Source organism: Schistocerca cancellata, chromosome 3 (genome assembly GCF_023864275.1).
Source record: "Schistocerca cancellata isolate TAMUIC-IGC-003103 chromosome 3, iqSchCanc2.1, whole genome shotgun sequence".
Classification (NCBI taxonomy): domain Eukaryota; kingdom Metazoa; phylum Arthropoda; class Insecta; order Orthoptera; family Acrididae; genus Schistocerca; species Schistocerca cancellata.
Window position 1 is genome coordinate 834,343,306 of NC_064628.1, and position 19,397 is coordinate 834,362,702.

Below are 19,397 nucleotides of genomic sequence, written 5' to 3' on the forward strand. Positions count from 1 at the left end.
TCTAATAAAATTGTTTACTCTTGACTATGATACTACTCGTTAACCCTTTGGCTGCTGCAGCTGCTCATCGGCTGGCCGCGTCGAGTGTGCCCTTCAGGTCACCTGATCCATTTACCTGCGCTGATGGCCGTGTACTGCTGTCTATGCCTGAGCCCTTCGCTCCGCCGACCTCGCCCTGAGCCAGGGCGCTCGCGGCTCTCTGGCATTCTGAGTGTGATTACCGACGTTACAAATAAATACTATGTATCTGGATACTTACCTCATAGCTTTGAATATGGAGATGAATTGCTCGGCAGATAAGATGAACACTGAGACCGCCGATGCTGCTAACTCCTCATCAAAGGCCTCCTTGCATTTGCAAGTCGTTCTTGCGAACAATGATAAGGTTTCTGTATACATCTGAGTCTTATCTGAAGTACTGATACTTAATTATCAGTTTTTTGTACGTAACTTATGATGTACACGTTGGAGAATCCGCAACGATAAACTTTTACATTCGTTTGTACTAGCGCAATAATTCGCCCTCACACAACTTTCCAAGGAATAGTCTGGATGCCGAGACACAGAGTCGGAGCTAATCACTATACTTTCGGATTATTAACCGAATAAATTACCCACATGGAAACTTCAAAACCAAACAGTCAATGTTTCTGAATTCTTTTTATGCGTGACGCAGTTATTATTATCCAGTAGAAATAAACGATGATGTACAACTTTTGTTTAAGAATTGGATAATTAAATACTCAAGTTTCCACACCGCGTAATTAAACGTCAACTTTAATTCCTAAAGACATTTTGTGCGTCAGAAACGGGCGAGTGTATGCATCTAACCATAGTCTAATGAAGTTAAATCTCTATAAATGAAAACGAATTGCTGCGAATTAGTCTTGCTAAAATCAAATAATAGCTTAACAAATTTGGATAATTCTTTGGTTGTTGCGTTCGTAATTGTTACGGCAAGGTTTGTATGAAAGAAAAGTTTGGAAAAGTTGCCAAGAAAATTGGAAAATTCTGTAAACACTGAAACAGCTTTTTCTACAGGATTTTCACGATTTCCGTTATTCGCAACTCAAACGATCGATAGGAAATTTTTTTATGTTTTGCTCATTATTGTCTTGGACTTGAAGCATCCAGTCTGTGTTTGTCAGCACACTGCACCTCTACTTGCATTGTAGTCGACAACACATTCCGCCTTCATTACTTTCTCGCCGTGTGACGCATTTCTGTAGTGTTTCCGACAGTCAACATGCACACATCTCCCTTGTCGCACCACTTGATGGCAAGCAATGTGTCAGTTGACATAAATTCAACTTCTCCTCGTTTCAGTTTCTACTGTAGCTTCGGCAAATCACTTTTGTTGCTACGTACAGTACCGTATGCTGCTGTTATATGGTTGTGAAGCCAGAGGAACGTGTCTTGACTTATATACCAACTGTCGACATACAGAGTATGTCCACGTTGACAGTACGGCTGCTGTGCGGGATTAGCCGAGCGGTCTCAGACACTGCTGTCATGGACTGTGCGGCTGATCCCGGCGGAGGTTCGAATCCTCCTTCGGGCATGGGTGTGTGTGTGTGTGTTTGTCCTTAGGATAGTTTAGGTGAAGTAGTGTTTAAGCTTAGGGACTGATGACCTTAGCAGTTAAATCCCATAAGATTTCACACACATTTGAACATTTGATTTTTGGAAGGTACGGCTTCGTTGGTGTTGCCACTATACCGCCGGATTTCCCCAAACTACGGAATTAAATTTCTGTTGTTGTACTTAGGTATGATGTGTAATCCAAGAAGTATCCAGTTTTATAGTTGTACAACACGAATGTCTCGAGTCCAAATCTACTTCGTTTCGAAATAGTGAATTGTTTAAAAGATAAGCGACCTTGAACAATAACAGGCTTTCATAGACACAGAGCTTTTTGTATGGATTAAACGCACTGCGTAACGCCATACGAACTGTATCAATTATTTTCCTAATTTTAAACAAACTGTCATGTCCACGATTGGCAGAGTTGTCACTAAAATGCAACATTCTCGAAAGTAACATAAAACGCTTACGGGAAATAGCTTCGCCCAAAATTGCAATATCCAGAAGTACATCTCTGGAGCAACATTTTCTTATTTTCAACTTTTTAACCACGGGTCACGAGACGCCAAAAACCAATGAACCAATACAGTGCCCCAAAACCAGTACCTTCGCAGTTGGACAATCGAGTGTGGACTGATTCCGACATATTTCCCATGGTGAAAGTGCAAAATCAGTTTGTTTCAAGTGCTATAAATTTCATCAGATTTTGTGATTGAATTAGCATGAAAGAAGATAGAATGCATGAATCAGGCGCTAGTTCACAATTATGCCCTAATGATGACTAATCAAAAGCATGCAGTGCTGGACTGAAATCACGCTTTTTCCAATCAAATTTGTCACCACTGCATGGCCTTTCACGATCGATTAGTCTTCACTTTCAGAATCTCAAGAAGAACTATAATGGTGAGCTCTATTTGGTGAAGTACGTGGACACGTATTGCTACGAGATTCTTATGAAGAACCAATCACCATCACTACAGTCGTTGGAGATGCCACACTGTCACTGTCACTCCTTGTGAGTATCTCCAGTATCTCTTCGTCAGTGCAACCACGCCGAAGTGGCTTTTGTCTGTGGAACGCAAAAGCGACAGCACTCTAAAAATCCTGATGAGCAGGTAGAAAGCTAAACGACACCACAATAGCAAAATGCAGATGATCCCACGAACCAGCTAGCATGAACGTGAAACGGCAACTGTGATATCCGGCGAAAATACCGCTGAGCGGCTATAGACGTCCGCAGGACCACAGGTAGCGGAATCTGCTGACGGCAAAGGCCGTCATTAGGATTCAGGTACCGGCAAGGCCGCGACGGTGGATGCCGTCTGCAGCGCCCGTGGGAAATACCACTTGAGCGGCTAACGACGTCCGCAGCCTCAGTGGGAAGGCGGAGCGAATGCCAGACATTTGCCACGCCGGACATTTGCCACACTTGCCCCTTCGCCAGATAGCGATCCCTCAGGTAAGGGACGCCCTTCCTCGTACTTCTTCTGTCCGCTTTCAGACCGCAGTCTCCACATCTTACTCGATACAACCAGCACGGAAGGGTCCTTCTTCTTCGACATCTTGGCCAAATACAGAGCTTCTTTACAGAAATCGAAATATTTATAACTTTTGGGAAACTAAAGCAATACCGACGATTATGTCAGTCTCAAATTATTTCTGCCATGTATAAATATAGATCCCTCTGCCTGTACTGTAGCTTCCTTTCACGCTTACTGATTGCGAAACAAACAGTCCATCGCCATGGGAGCAACAAGAAAGGAACGATGCAAAGAGAATGCGAATGTACGCTAATCATTTGTTTTTGATCACTGTATTTGTGCCTACTTTAATTATTACAACTGCATGTCAAAAGACAATAAGGAAAGAAGAAATGGGCATGTGAATGTGAGAAAAGAAAAACGACATACTCCATATTAATTTACTCTCTAAAATGCGATATCTCTTGCGGCGAAACATTAGTTAATAAAGTGTAGCGGGACAATGTTCAAAACATTACTGAAAATACGTTCACTTAATAGAGATGCGAACATCTATGATTGACATGTCATCCAAAGTCGAAGTACAATTTTAAAATGTTAGAAATAAGGAAATGAAGTTATACAGAATGCTATGCTTGTAACGTACGTTGTTGTTCAACATTGTTTAGGTCTGGTATTTACAGGGTCACAGAGAAATCATCCTAGGTTTCGGAGGGAAAAGCGGTAATTGTAATGATCTGCACTACAACAGAAACAAGAAGCGCAACTTCAGGAAAAATAATGTAGTGTGTGTTCCAGCTCACAATTGACATTGAAGCAGATAATTCCTGTGACTAGTATGGGCAGAGGCTATATTCGACAACCAGAATAAATTAATAACTGGCTCCCTTTACCGACCCCTGGTCTCAGATGAAACAGTTGCTGAACAGTTCAAAGAAAACTTGAGTCTCATCACAAATAGGTTCCCTACTCATACAGTTGGCAGTGACTTCAATCTACTTTCCGTATGTTGACATTTTCAGACTCTATTGTAGATATAAAACACCCCACTTAATTGTTCTAAATGCTTTTTTTAAAATGACTTTGAACAGTTAGTTCACGACTCCATTCAAATTGTAAATGGTTACGAAAACACACTTGACCTCTTAGCCACAAATAATCCTGAGCATCACGACGGATACAGTGATTAGTGAACACACAGTCGTAGCGAAGCTCACTTCCGTAACAAAGAAATTCACCAACACTAAACGCGAAATATATCTATTTATAAAAGCAACAAAAATTCGGTTGACGTCTTTCTAAGAGACAGTCTCCAGTCCTTCCAAACTATGTACGTGAAGACCATATGTGGCTTAAGTTCAAAGAAATAGTATCAACAGCACTCGGCAATTCATACCAAATAAATCAATAAGAGACGGAACTGATCCCCCATGGTACACAAAACACGACAGATAGCTGCTGCAGGAACACTCAAAAAGGCAAGTAGAATTTAGACGAGCGCGAAATCTCCAAGATTGGCGAAGTTTTACTGAGGCTCGAAATTTGGTGCGGATTTCAATGCGAGATGCATTTAATAGTTTCCACAACGATACTCTCTCTAGGAATATGGTGGAAAATCGAAAGAGATTCGGGTTCTATGTTAAGTAAATCAGCGGAAAGGCTCAGTAAGTGATTTGGAGGAGGAGGAGGGGGAGACAAGGGTCACAACCCTTCGGAGCAGGTAAAATGGTGGCAAATGTCCGGCGTGGCAAATGTCCGAACACCGGTGGTGCGTGGCAGGATTTGTCTGCGGAGCTCGAAGGTTTGAAACATTACAGCAGGTTTTCTGTACTTGTATTATCACAAATAAAACGTAGCGCCTTAGTAGTATGGCACTTGAAACAAAAACTTCCTTATTAGTGTGGTATTTAGAACGTTCTTATTAATTTTTTTCTATTTTATAATTTGTCTCATTATTTTTTGAAGAGATGAGGTAAGTAGTGATGTCAAAATCTTTCACTACATTCCGCTACTTTATCTTCCTTGTTTTCTTTCGTTTGGATGAGTGTTCGGCCCTCTATGAGCGTGCTTGTATCACCTTCCAAAACAACCATTTTGACCGAGCGAGGTGGCGCAGTGGTTAGACACTGGACTCGCATTCGGGAGGACGACGGTTCAATCCCGCGGCCGGCCATCCTGATTTAGGTTTTCCGTGATTTCCCTAAATCGCTCTAGGCAGATGCCGCGATGGTTCCTTTCAAAGGGCACGACCGACTTCCTTCCCCATCCTTCCCTAATCCGATGAGACGCTTGACCTCGATGTCTGGTGTCCTTCCCCAAAACAACCAACCATCCAACCATTTTGAAGAGCCCTCCAATGTCTTTGGCAAATCATTAGTGTTGGTCGCGGAAAAGAACGGGCCAAGTAACGAGCCTTGCGGGATGCGGGTTCAGGGTGCCCGCATTGCAGCTGCACGTGTAAGTCACGCTGCCTCCGCTGATGTTTCAGTGCGCGCGACGGCGGAGGAGGTGGAGGAGTTCCAGGCGGAGATCGCGATGCTGAAGCACGCGGGCCGGCACCCCAACGTGGTGGAGATGGTGGGCTGCTGCACGTTGCGGCCGCCGCTCTGCATCCTGATGGAGTTCGTGCCTTGCGGCGACCTGCTGCACTACCTGCGCCGCCTGCGCGTCGAGTACGAGCGCCGCACGGGCGCGCCGCTACCCTTCTCCAGCACCCGCGCCCGGCCCGCGCCCGCCCCCGCTCCCGTGGCCACCCTAGCCGCCACCGCGGCGGCCTCCGCCGTGCTCCCCGCCGCCCCCACCGCCGGCACCGGTGGCAGCCACGAGCCGCGCTACATCGACCTGTTGCTGTCCTCGTGAGTACAGCCACCTGCCAGCCACCACACCGATAATGATTGTTTTCATCCGCTCTTCTCTACTCCGTAAACTCTTCAGCAGTTTTCTTATTCTTCTTTTATGACTGAATCTTCTCAATCCAAATATTAGGTGATCGTTTCTCTACTCAAATTTCGTATCCACTCCACTACACTCCATTCATCATAAGATTCAACCTGATGTAAACAAACACAAACACGATGATTGGTCAGAAGCCGATCAGACGTACACTGGTCTTGTTACGCTCTTGGAAGTACGTCGTACTTACGTATCAGATAAGTTATTACCAAGTTACGTTAAATGGAACTTTTAGATATTCTAATGTATCAACAGCTGTCATAGTCTGAGACAAAGCGATTGACAATGTTGACTGGAATGCTCTCTTTCAAATTCTGCAGGTGGCAGGAGTAAAATACAGGGACCGAAAGGCTATTTACAATTTGTACAGAAACCAGATGGCAGTTACAAGTGTCGAGGGACATGAAAGGGAAGCAGTGGTTGGGAAGGGAGTGAGACAGGGTTGTAGCCTCTCCCCGATGTTATTCAATCTTTATATTGAGCAAGCAGTGAAGGAAACGAAAGAAAAATTTGGAGTAGGCATTAAAATCCATGGAGTATTGCAAACATTGGTGCATCGTGCAAGAGTAATATCAGACGACGACAACTTGCCCCACGAATAACGGCTACAGCACCCATCAAGTGAAAGAAGTGATTTCTGGGAAATATCAGAATAAGACCAGCGACGAAGACCAGGAAAAGAAATTTGGTTTGCTGCCATTCTGTGGCTCTGTGTCTGGCAAGATAAGCCGCCTGTTGAAAAGACACAAGATTTAATCGATCTTCAGGCCTCCAACGAAAATCCGTCAATTACTGAGACCAGTTAAAGACGCTGTAGGTCTCAGAACACCTGGAGATTACGAAATACCTTGTGAGTGTGGCCAGAAGTACATCGGACAAACAGTGCGCACTGTGGAACAACGCAGGAAAGAACATGAGAGGTATTATAGCCTACGCTATCCAGAGAAATCTGCGTTAGCTGAGCATGCGTTAGAAAACGGTCACCACATAAAATTTGACGATACCTCTGTCATGGCTCGCACTAACGGCTTCTGGGACAGTTTAATACAGGAAGCTATTAAAATACAAATTACCACAAACACCCTGAATAGAGACGGTGGCTTACAGCTCAGCGCTGCGTGGGATCCAGCGATCGCGCGGTTGAAGAGGGCACATCGAACGCCGACTCAAAACATGCCCATATATGGCAATGTCACGGGCACCAGTGACGTCACAGCCGGCAGCTAGCGTATATAAGGGCGCACGAACAGCCCACTGGCAGTCATAAAACTTGACAATGGCCAAGGAGTGCTTGGCCGAAAGCTCGTGTAGTTTTAACCAACTGACGCGGTTGGAAACCCGAGAACATTTTATTCAAAAACTTTGAGGTTCGCCGATGGCATTGCAGTTCTGTCAGAGACAGCAAAGGACTTGGAAGATCAGTTGAACGGAATGGATAGTGTCTTGAAAGGAGGATATAAGATGAACATCAACAAAAGCAAAACGAGGATAATGGAATGTAGTCGGGTGATGCTGAGGGAATTAGATTAGGAAATGAGACACTTAAAGTAGTAAAGAAGTTTTGCTATTTGGGGAGCAAAATAGCTGAAGATGGTCGTAGTAGAGAGGATATAAAATGTAGACTGGCAATGGTAAGGAAAGCGTTTCTGAAGAAGAGAAATTTGTTAACATCGAGTATAGATTTAAGTGTGAGGAAGTCATTTCTGAAAGTATTTGTATGGAGTGTGGCCATGTATGGAAGTGAAACACGGACGATAAATAGTTTGGACAAGAAGAGAATAGAAGCTTTCGAAATGTGGTGTTACAGTAGAATGCTAAAGATTAGATGGGTAGATCACGTAACTAATGAGGTGGTATTGAATAGCATTAGGGAGAAGAGAAGTTTGTGACACAACTTGACTAGAAGAAGGGATCGGTTGGTAGGACATGTTCTGAGGCATCAAGGGATCACCAATTTAGTATTGGAGGGCAGCGTGGAGGGTAAAAATCGTAGAGGGAGACCAAGAAATGAATACACTAAGCAGATTCAAAAGGATGTAGGTTGCAGTAGGTACTGGGAGATGAAGAAGCTTGCACAGGATAGAGTAGCATGGAGAGCTGCATCAAACCAGTCTCAGGACTGAAGACCACAACAACAACAACAGCTGTCAATGTTTTTCTCAATCAAACCTTAGCTACGTAGTTGTCATTTCAAAGATAGTGTTCACTCACAGTCACTGTACTGTTGTGTTCTGATTGTCGCGCTGTTAATTCGCAATATGAAAATGGCTTAGGCTGCTTCCTGTTCCGTAGTGATACATGCGTGTGGGTCACGGTTAAAAAGTGCCGAGAAATAGGTGGTCTTAATGTTTTTCACAAATTTTAAGAAAACAAATCGGATTTGACGTTTTTCTAGGACCGTATTTAATACAGATGAGATATTTGTATCCATCGGATGTATAGCGGAATCGTAGCTACGACACTGATAACACAGTGCGATTCATGGATCGGTGGTTCAGGTCTCGCCTAAGTTATCTTTTTTTTCGTTCAATTTAAAATGCTTACATTTTTATGAATAATGCAGTTCGTCTTGTTTCTAATTGCATACTGCATGCCAAATTCCTGCTTTAATTTCAATTATAAAATCTTAACTATCGATTTTTGTAAAAGATTGTTAATAAAGGCGCCTTAACTGAAAAACCAAGTACTCTTTGTGTGGACTATGACCGTTGTTTCGCACCACAGATGTAGTCTCACGCGAACCAGAATAAGTGTCGTAGAAACAGGAAGAACAATAATTTTCACAGGCTCCAGGACACCATGCAAACGCAGCGTTTTTACATTTGCTACTGTGCCATTGCATTATCAACCCACCTGTACTGATCCGGAGCCAAGTAAGGGATTTATCCCGAGAAACAACTAGACTGTTAGGGTGCCAGACATAATGGAACTAAAGGAAGCAGATTTTCCACATATCACTGGCGGGATATAGAACGGCAATTCATAAGGGAAGAGGAGAAAATGCGGTGCCCAATTGGCTTCGTGGATTCTGTTGTTGATCGACTCGTTATCAACGATGCAGATAACAGTTCCAGAACTGAAGTGTATTTCTCGGATTCGGATAAGGAAGGAGCTAAGAGATTACTAGACTGACTCTAATTAATACCTTCTGTGGCTTCAGTATTCAATAGTATGGCGAAATCCCTGCAGTATTCTTTTGAATCACACATAGCTCGCTCAGAAATATTACCCTGTGATTAAGCCAGAAATTTTCATCACTCTTGTTTGTGATTAAAATGCTTTCCGTCTCGCCAAATACCAAGCGTGGGGTAGTGCTGGAGTATTGCGAATATTATTTCATTCTCTTTAAAAATTAAATGACATCTGAAGCTATATTCTGTCTTTGCTCGTCTCTTTTTACGACTCAACTGGAACTTCTTACATTATTGCCCGTTAGTTGGACCAACTGGCTGTATAGTGCTCTCCAAGTTTAACGCGCCAGTGAAGTTGTTGTCCCGCATTGTCGCTCGGTCTACGTGCGTGTAACACACCATAAAACGTATCCTTATGATCGTACGTGACTGTACTAGACACAGATTGGTTTCCGCTCCACGTTAAACGAAATCCAATGAGACTGAAGCAAACGTGGAAGAATACATGACGTAATGTTTACATCAGGTTTATTTCTATGATGAACAGAGTATAGTCTGGGTGTTTCTTAAGTAGGTACATCTGAAAGGGGTGAATAGAGGACAATGAAACAAGCAAATAATCTTGATAGACGTCGGGCTGGAAAGCAGCTGTTTCCAGTAACAATATATGAGCAAGTGGAGTCATGCCAGCGCTGTTATGGTGAAAGTATTTGTATGTAGCAGACGCGTTATTATTCACCCGCACACTTTCCAGTGGCTGCTCGGGAATACATATCACGCGTCTTCGACAAAGTAGTACATCGCCTCGTCACTACCATGGCCTCTCAGGTCTCCCAACTTGAACACGTTAGTCATTTTTGTGTGGAGATATTTACAATCTTTGTTGTATTGTAGCCCTGTTGACGGTGTCTATGGGCTCAGTGAACACATTTTGGATTGTTGTCAACGCATACGAAACATTTTAAACACGTACTGGCATTAATGAGGACGCCTGCCTTCACAACAACAAATGTAATCTGTTTCTCCTGTAGGCATATCTGCAGCTTTGAACTTTATGGACTCTGTTACAAGGTGTTCATGTATTCAGACGTAACATGTCGCTCTGCGCAAACCACTGGTGTCGGCAGTATGTTTATCACGATTATTTCAGTGTTTCATTATCCTCAAATCGCTCCTTTACTTTGTAGTTTTAATAGCAGTCCAACACCCTGTATATAGTGGGGCTCTTTCTTCATATATCCTTCGATATGTCCATGTAGTTGCAGTTATTTCTCTTGAATAAAATAAAAAGCAGCATCTTTTAACAGCTAATCAGTATTTTATTACTTCATTTCATTTTTATCTTGTCCTGTCAAACAGCAAATGTAACAGAAAATCTCTGGCACAATTATTTAATAATCTCTCTGTTATACTTCCCTGTATTTTATGACAACATAAACACGTACACTCACTCACACACACACACACACACACACACACACACACACACACACACACACACATATATATATATATATATATATATATATATATATATATATATATATATATATATATATATATATATATACAGGGTGTTTCAAAAATGACCGGTATATTTGAAACGGCAATAAATACTAAACGAGCAGCGATAGAAATACACCGTTTGTTGCAATATGCTTGGGACAACAGCACAATTTCAGGCGGACAAACTTTCGAAATTACAGTAGTTATAATTTTCAACAACAGATGGCGCTGCAAGTGATGTGAAAGATATAAACGACAACGCAGTCTGTGGGTGCGTCATTCTGTACGTCGTCTTTCTGCTGTAAGCGTGTGCTGTTAACAACGTGCAAGTGTGCTGTAGACAATATGGTTTATTCCTTAGAACAGAGGATTTTTCTGGTGTTGGAATTCCACCGCCTAGAACACAGTGTTGTTGCAACAAGACGAAGTTTTCAACGGAGGTTTAATGTAACCAAAGGACCGAAATGCGATACAATAAAGGATCTGTTTGAAAAATTTCAACGGACTGGGAACGTGACGGATGAACGTGCTGGAAAGGTAGGGCGAACGCGTACGGCAACCACAGAGGGCAATGCGCAGCTAGTGCAGCAGGTGACCCAACAGCGGCCTCTGGTTTCCGTTCGCCGTGTTTCAGCTGCGGTCCAAATGACGCCAACGTCCACGTATCGTCTCATGCGCCAGAGTTTACACCTCTATCCATACAAAATTCAACCGCGGCAACCCCTCAGCGCCACTACCATTGCTGCACGAGAGACATTTGCTAACGATATAGTGCACAGGATTGATGACGGCGATATGCATGTGGGCAGCATTTGGTTTACTGACGAAGCTTATTTTTACCTGGACGGCTTCGTCAATAAACAGAACTGGCGCATATGGGGAACCGAAAAGCCCCATGTTGCAGTCCCATCGTCCCTGCATCCTCAAAAAGTACTGGTCTGGGCCGCCATTTCTTCCAAAGGAATCATTGGCCCATTTTTCAGATCCGAAACGATTACTGCATCACGCTATCTGGACATTCTTCGTGATTTTGTGGCGGTACAAACTGCCTTAGACGACACTGCGAACACCTCGTGGTTTATGCAAGATGGTGCCCGGCCACATCGCACGGCCGACGTCTTTAATGTCCTGAATGTATAAGTCGATGTTCGTGTGATTGCTTTGGGCTATCCGAAACATACAGGAGGCGGCGTGGATTGGCCTCCCTATTCGCCAGACATGAACCCCTGTGACTTCTTTCTGTGGGGACACTTGAAAGACCAGGTGTACCGCCAGAATCCAGAAACAATTGAACAGCTGAAGCAGTACATCTCATCTGCATGTGAAGCCATTCCGCCAGACACGTTGTCAAAGGTTTCGGGTAATTTCATTCAGAGACTACGCCATATTATTGCTACGCATGGTGGCTATGTGGAAATTATCGTACTATAGAGTTTCCCATACCGCAGCGCCATCTGTTGTTGAAAATTGTAACTACTGTAATTTCGAAAGTTTGTTTGCCTGAAAATGTACTGTTGTCCCAAGCATATTGCAACAAACGGTGTATTTCTATCGCTGCTCGTTTAGTTTTTATTGCCGTTTCAAATATACCGGTCATTTTTGAAACACCCTATATATATATAGGGTGTTACTACAAAAAGGTACGGCCAAACTTTCAGGAAACATTCCTCACACAGAAATAAAGAAAAGATGTTACGTGGACATGTGTCCAGAAACGCTTAATTTCCATGTTAGAGCTCATTTTAGTTTCGTCAGTATGTACTGTACTTCCTCGATTCACCGTCATGATTTCATACGGGATACTCTACCTGTGCTGCTAGAACATGTGCCTTTACAAGTACGACACAACATGTGGTTCATGCACGATGGAGCTCCTGCACATTTCAGTCGAAGTGTTCGTACGCTTCTCAACAACAGATTCGATGACCGATGGATTGGTAGAGGCGGACCAATTCCATGGCCTCCACGCTCTCGTGACCTCAACCCTCTTGACTTTCATTTATGGGGGCATTTGAAAGCTCTTGTCTACGCAACCCCGGTACCAAATGTAGAGACTCTTCGTGCTCTTATTGTGGACGGCTGTGATACAATACGCCATTCTCCAGGGCTGCATCAGCGCATCAGGGATTCCACGCGACGGAGTGTGGATGCATGTATCCTCACTAACGGAGGACATTTTGAACATTTCCTGTAACAAAGTGTTTGAAGTCACGCTGGTACGTTCTGTTGCTGTGTGTTTCCACTCCATGATTAATGTAATTTGAAGAGAAGTAATAAAATGAGCTCTAAAATGGAAAGTAAGCGTTTCCGGACACATGTCCACCAAACATATTTTCTTTCTTTATGTGTGAGGAATGTTTCCTGAAAGTTTGGCCGTACCTTTTTGTGACACCCTGTATATATATATATATATATATATATATATATATATATATATATATATATATATATATATATGCAGGGTGTCACAAACCTTCAGGAAACATTCCTCACACACAATATATATATAAATTAAATGCATATTAATTTTGTAAAATAACTCGGTTAAAGGTAAAATTAATTACCTTATTACTCGCAGTTTAGTCTCAAAGTATTACATAATTATCGTAATACTACAACTGTAGGAGTTAGATCTTTAAAAGAAAAAACAAACGTACATAATATATAGATACAGCATTTTAATACCGAAAATTGATTATCAATTTTCGTTTCAACTTTATAGAAATATAACAAATGATCTTTTTGGTGGTATTGTTTACTATTTACTCTTTTAAAATTTACGAAAATCTGAAATTCAATCACAGAAGTTTACTAGGCGAAAGCTGAATGTAACATACAAATAATTTTTGTCTATAATCTAATCACATTATTGAAGAATACTATTTTCTTTTTCACATTATTTGTTGAATCACATTACTGAAGAATACTATTTTTTTCACATTCTTTATTGAATATGAACATAAATTCCTTGTTGTGTTAAACATTTTCAAACTAATTTACTGTTGTTTCACTCATATTATGCTAAGAACATGATTACTATTTATTCACTAACTATCGGCTTACACATTTTTAATTTCAGTATCCTGTCATATTCACTGCTTCTAGGCTTTGCTTTTATTCTGGTACTGTTGATCTTTTGGGTGCTTCTTTAATTATGGTTAGTTACAGCAACTGCGACATAATCGCGTGTACAAACAGTGATCCAATTCTGTAAAATGCTTTTTTACTCCAGTCTCTGATCACAAATGAATTCTTTAGACGATACGGCCATAATGGCATCGTCAAAACATATAAATGTATGTGACGATGCTATGTTGATTATATTTATATGTTTTGACGTTGCCATTATGACCGTATCACTTTAGGACATTGTGTAAAAAAGATCTGAAGATGGTCATTACAGACTGAAACCGGTCGTCGTCTAAAGAATTCATTTGTGATCAGAGACTGGAATAAAAAAGCACTTTATGGTTAGATAGCAAATTTTTATCCAATTTATATCTCCCTTCGAGGCTAGTGAAAACGTTAGGCTAATCTGCGATCATCATTTTCATACATGAGGTTTCTGTTCATTCAGACATGTCTGAAAGAACAGACACTATTTTGATCTTGCAGCCACTATGAATCAAGACAGAAGAGATTTAAAGGCATTAGCTGCCAGTAGGCCCTGAATTACATAAATGGGGAAACTAGAAAATTTGTGCTCGACCGGGGTTTGAACTTGGGTCTGCTGCTTGCTTGACAGATGCACTGACCACTCTGCCATCCAGACACAGTGGTCGATACAACTGTACCCACTAACAGAGCTCACTTCCCGGAGGACCCAAATTCTCAACTTATCCACTACTCATGTAGTGATCCTTGCCCTTTATCCTTGTTTATCCTGGCATTTCGCAGATCCCCGTGTAGAGATCGAGCTTGGTGAGCATCTGCACTGAAGGGATCATTAGCCGTTCTCGCCTTAATTAGTCGTATGTACATAAGGTGAGTCAAAAAGGACTTTACAACTTTCGAATGATATAGAAATTTATTGAGATACAAGTGTCAAGCTCGATATGACTACCACTTGTCATGCAGCGAACATCCAGCCGGTAATCAGTTTCTTTGATGAAACCCCACAGAAAGAATACCAGTGGTGTCAAGCCCGTGGAGAGAGCGGTCATGCGATTGGCCCAACACGGCCAGTCCACCGACCTGGGAAGCGTTTATTGAGGAAATCTCGAACTTCCGTGAGAAAATGAGGAACCTCCGACTTACTGGCAGTAAAACATTGCCTCTCGGTCATCTGCATCGATCTGTGGGATTAAAAAGTTTTCAGGCATATAAAGACACACGATAGCAGTGACATTTTTTCCGTGAAGAAGAAAGGGGCGTACACCTTCAATTTGCTAAGAGCACAAAACACATTAACTTTGACTGTGGATTTTCGCTGCCCATATTATGCAGTTGAAGGTGTTGACCATGTCACTGATATGAAAAGTTGACTCATCGATGAAGATTATTGTGACCAGGAAAGTCCGATGCAACATATCTGCACAGAATTCTCCATTGGCAACTTTATCTGCATCACAAACGTGCTGTTTCATTGTGAATTTGTATGTTTTCCAGTGTAATTGTCTACGAAGTAGTCCCCAAACAGTATTTTGTGGAATGCCAGTCTCGTGAGACGCAATGTTGGTTTTTGTTGGTCGCGTACAAAGCTCTCCCAAACCTGTTCGACGTAATCATCAACAAACGGGCGACCTGATGATTCATCATGTCGCAGTGAACAACCAGTCTCAACAAAGATCGTGTGACAAGAGTAAATTTTCCTGCTTGGTGGTTCTATAGCTTATTCGGTGCGAAATTTACGATGAATAATTGTTTCAGAGCTCGTTTCATTTAACCCAAACATACAGGGACCACGCTTCGAAGCAGTGAAAGTAGCCGTTTCAACTACGTACTAAGCTAGAGCTCCTGCTTGTGCAATGAGGTACCGATGGAACTTGAGGTTCTTTGCTACAAGGTGACAGATTACCGATTCTATAAGTTACCTCACTAAATTTCTGTATAATTCCAAAGCTGGTAAGTTCTCTTTGACTCACCCTGTATGTGATGCATGTACTTTCGGAGATGTCCGGGGACAAGCCGCAAATTTTTTTTTATTTGTGGTAAGATCTTATGGAACTAAAGTACTGAGGTCATCAGTCCCTGAGCCTACACACTACTTAACCTAACTGAAACCAATCCATACTATAGACAACACACGTGGGGGACATCCCGTTAGTTATGAGATTACTACATAAGTGGTATGTGGAGAAGTAGAGAATTTGGGTCTGACAGGAGGTGTGCTAGAGTAGCCTATGCAGTTGTTTTGACCACTGTGATCGAATGGCGAGTGGTCAGCGCATCTGCCTAGTAACCAGGAGACCCGGTCTCGAATCACGGTCTGGCACAAATTTTCATCTTGCCCCACTGATATGCAACAGTGCTCATTGGCAATTAATGTCCTGTTATCATTTCCATGGATTTTCCTTCAACAACGGCTGCTACCCGCCTCTTTGTTATCTTCATACAAAATAAAATCTTCTTCTAAAAGTGTGAAGACTGTTTAGAAACAATATGTTAACGAAGACATTTTGAAAACTTGCAAAGATTTTGAGTCTACCAGAATGAAACAGCAGTTTTTACCTTCGTGTGCAAATTTTTTGTAGTGTTAATGAAACGTTCTTTTACTTCTATTTATGTTTCCAATGCCCGAGCCTGACTGATAAACAGAATATTATTTTCATCACAAATAAACGTGTCCTCTGATGTGAGAACTTAATGATTATCTGGCATTTACAGAATTTTTTTGGCAGGAACGTGTTTTGTGTTTCATTGGGCTCGTGCCAGACTACAATGTATTGGAGACTCTTTTGCAAATTTTAAAAATACAATGTTCGCGAAGCAGCTTCCAAAATGTAAAAAAATATTCTTTTGATTTTCATAGAACTAACCTGTTTTGGATTGTGAAACAATACAATTCTGCAGGTTGTTTTACAGAAACAAAGCCGTTTTCTCCTCGGCATATTCCATTACGACGTTCATTTTCATAAACCGAATTACTCTGGTGACAGTAGCATGAGCTAAACGGTTACCTTGTTTTCTTATGAATCTCATGGAGAAAGTCATTGAGTATCAGATGCTTAAGACTTGAGATTGAGAGTCACCTGAAACCTTTGTGTAAGGACAGTAACGACTGTTGAGCCTTTTCCAAATGCAATTACTTCTTCTTCAGCGAGGTTTCTTTAACAAACCAAATTCAGAAAGTGATTTATTTACAGCTTCCGTAATTTCATTCATAGAGATCAATGTTTGAAGCCTGTTTCTGTGTCTGATTCTAAGGGACTCTACAGTTATCTCATCAAACAAGTAGAGCACAAATCCAAAGAAATCATCCTGAAGCTTTTCTTATTTATGCTTTGTGTGTCTGGTAAAACAGGAATGTCTTCCAAGAACTTTGGAATAAATAGGTTTTTTTTTTCAGTGAAAGCGAACAGGCTCCCAAAATTATCTTTGCAAAATATACCCTACAGAGGGTCACTTGATTTACTGTATGTAATTTACACGCTTCAATTCCTAGTTGCTTTACCTACAGAACGAAAGTTTTTATACCCATGTCAACATAAACGATATATAGAATAACAAAATGTGTCATTCTGATTATAACTCCAATAGAAGAGAAAGGCACTTCTGTTTCTAGACATGGCTATCTTCTTTTGCCTGTAAAACAGTTTACCACTTACTGAAAGCTAAAGCGTATATTCTGTTTCTTACGAACTGTACTGAGTTTTTGTAAATGCTATAACAGTGTTTTTAATTCTTCGTATTTAAATGCACTTTGAGATTTAGGAAACAAGCAGATATTCGGTACATCTATTAAGAAAGAAGTGCTTGTTCTTGCAGTTTCAGATTTGCCATCGCTTTTATAGTTTCAAGAATTGACAAAACTATTACATTCAGTAAAGGTAGTTGGTGACAAATAAAGCATCCACTTCGCAAATAGCAAACGCATTAACTGTCAGAGTAGCAATGAATGTGTTAACTAAATACATTCCAAATTTTACCACCGCAGAACAATTTTAAAGCGAAAATATGTTCTATGTAAATTGAAGGGGATTATGGCTGTCAGCTGCAGTGGGACATCACACGGAATCAGTGCCGACGTGCTGTGGCGCGGCACGTTACTTTTTATAGCCCTGCCAGTGTCCAGTAATGTTCATTTGTCCAGCTAAAAGCTGTAGTAGAAAATACTAGACCACTACTGTCTACTGCAGGTCGCAACGTACATAGAATTATCCGGTAAACGGGATGTGGCTAGTACTGAAATAAAAGTTTTAACTTGGCAATGTAAATTTTCAAGTGTATTTTTACGATGAAGATCACAGTTAATACTGCCAAGTCGTACTAAGTGTCTACACAATGTAAAGTTCCCACTCACACCACAATCACACACGTAGCCAGTTTATGGTATTTACACCCGTTACCGAAGTTAGTAGAGTTCACTTGATCGTTTAGTTATTAAAATGCTCGCTCAAATGTTGTGCACTCTGCTCTACACGTAATACCTGTTTCAGTCTTAGGCCGCACAACACGCCACGCGGTTTTAACTAACAGTCAAAAGCAATAATTTTGATATTCCGTCCGAAATTCCACACGACTTCCACTATACCCTTCACTTAAATACACTTTTTGCTACTTCGCGAACTCGTAATTAGCATTTTTCCGCGAGTTTATAGTACTTTCGTCGGAGCTGCTTTCAACGAGATGTTACTAGTTCGAACTCTAAGCCCCGACTTACTTAGATCACACCAAAGGCTTTGTTCCCAGCATGGATTGGCGCGAGCCTGCAATTTTTTGATTTGCTGATATCACAAACAGCAAATCAGATTGCAGTATTATCCCGCGCTAACATTGACCAATCATAGTAATACATTTCTTTCTATGGCAATTGCTAAATAAATAAATTTAGAAAAGTATAAAATATAAAATTACTCCTCCCGAAATTCCCAATTAATTTGTGTTCTACTCACGATTTATTAGTACCATAAACTGACTGCACATTTAATTATAGTTAATCCCCTGTATAGTTTAATTGGTACTTCGTGAATAAACAAAACAATTTTCATTTACTTCTGTTCTTCTTCACTAATACAACACTCACACTGCTAATTACTACACATATAAAACAATTATAATTATGCAAATACATTAAGTATTAGTCAAACATAACTTTACAACATTGTTTTGACTACGACTGTCCGTCATTTGCTGACCTCTGCCGCCTACTAGTACAACTACGTGCAGGTCTGTAACTCACGTCCATGTCAGCTGGTGACATCTGTCGATGACTCATGCCTATAACGATATCGTCCTAACAAGTGACAGGAGCGATGCGAAGGCGCTACGCCTCAGTGCGAATATGTGTACCGGACCGGGATTCGAACCCAGGATTTATTACTTACTAGGCAAGTGCGTTAACCACTGTGCCATCCGGAACACAGCGTTGTCGCAACTGCGGGGACTATCTCCGCGGTCCCTCTCCATTGACTCCATGTCCGCTACTCTGAGATTCCCACAGTAGACGTATTTGAGCTTCCGCACCGAAGAAGATGGATCCATTGTCCAGCTAGGCGTATCAATTATATGAACGTGTGTTGTCTGTCCTTTCAGGCATGTCTGTGTGTTTTAGAGGCGGCAGCCGCTGCCAGCTGGACTCACA

General features: G+C 41.6%; 1 protein-coding gene across 1 annotated transcript in view; it reads left to right on the forward strand.

Annotated features, from left to right (window-relative positions):
- LOC126176599 (platelet-derived growth factor receptor beta-like) overlaps positions 1 to 19,397 on the forward strand; it is a 150,036-nt gene that overhangs the window by 53,928 nt on the left and 76,711 nt on the right. Inside the window, exons 6-7 of the mRNA XM_049923760.1 lie at positions 5,033 to 5,049; positions 5,571 to 5,920. Coding sequence (XP_049779717.1) covers positions 5,033 to 5,049; positions 5,571 to 5,920 — 367 coding nt within the window. The remainder of the gene's footprint in view (positions 1 to 5,032; positions 5,050 to 5,570; positions 5,921 to 19,397) is intronic.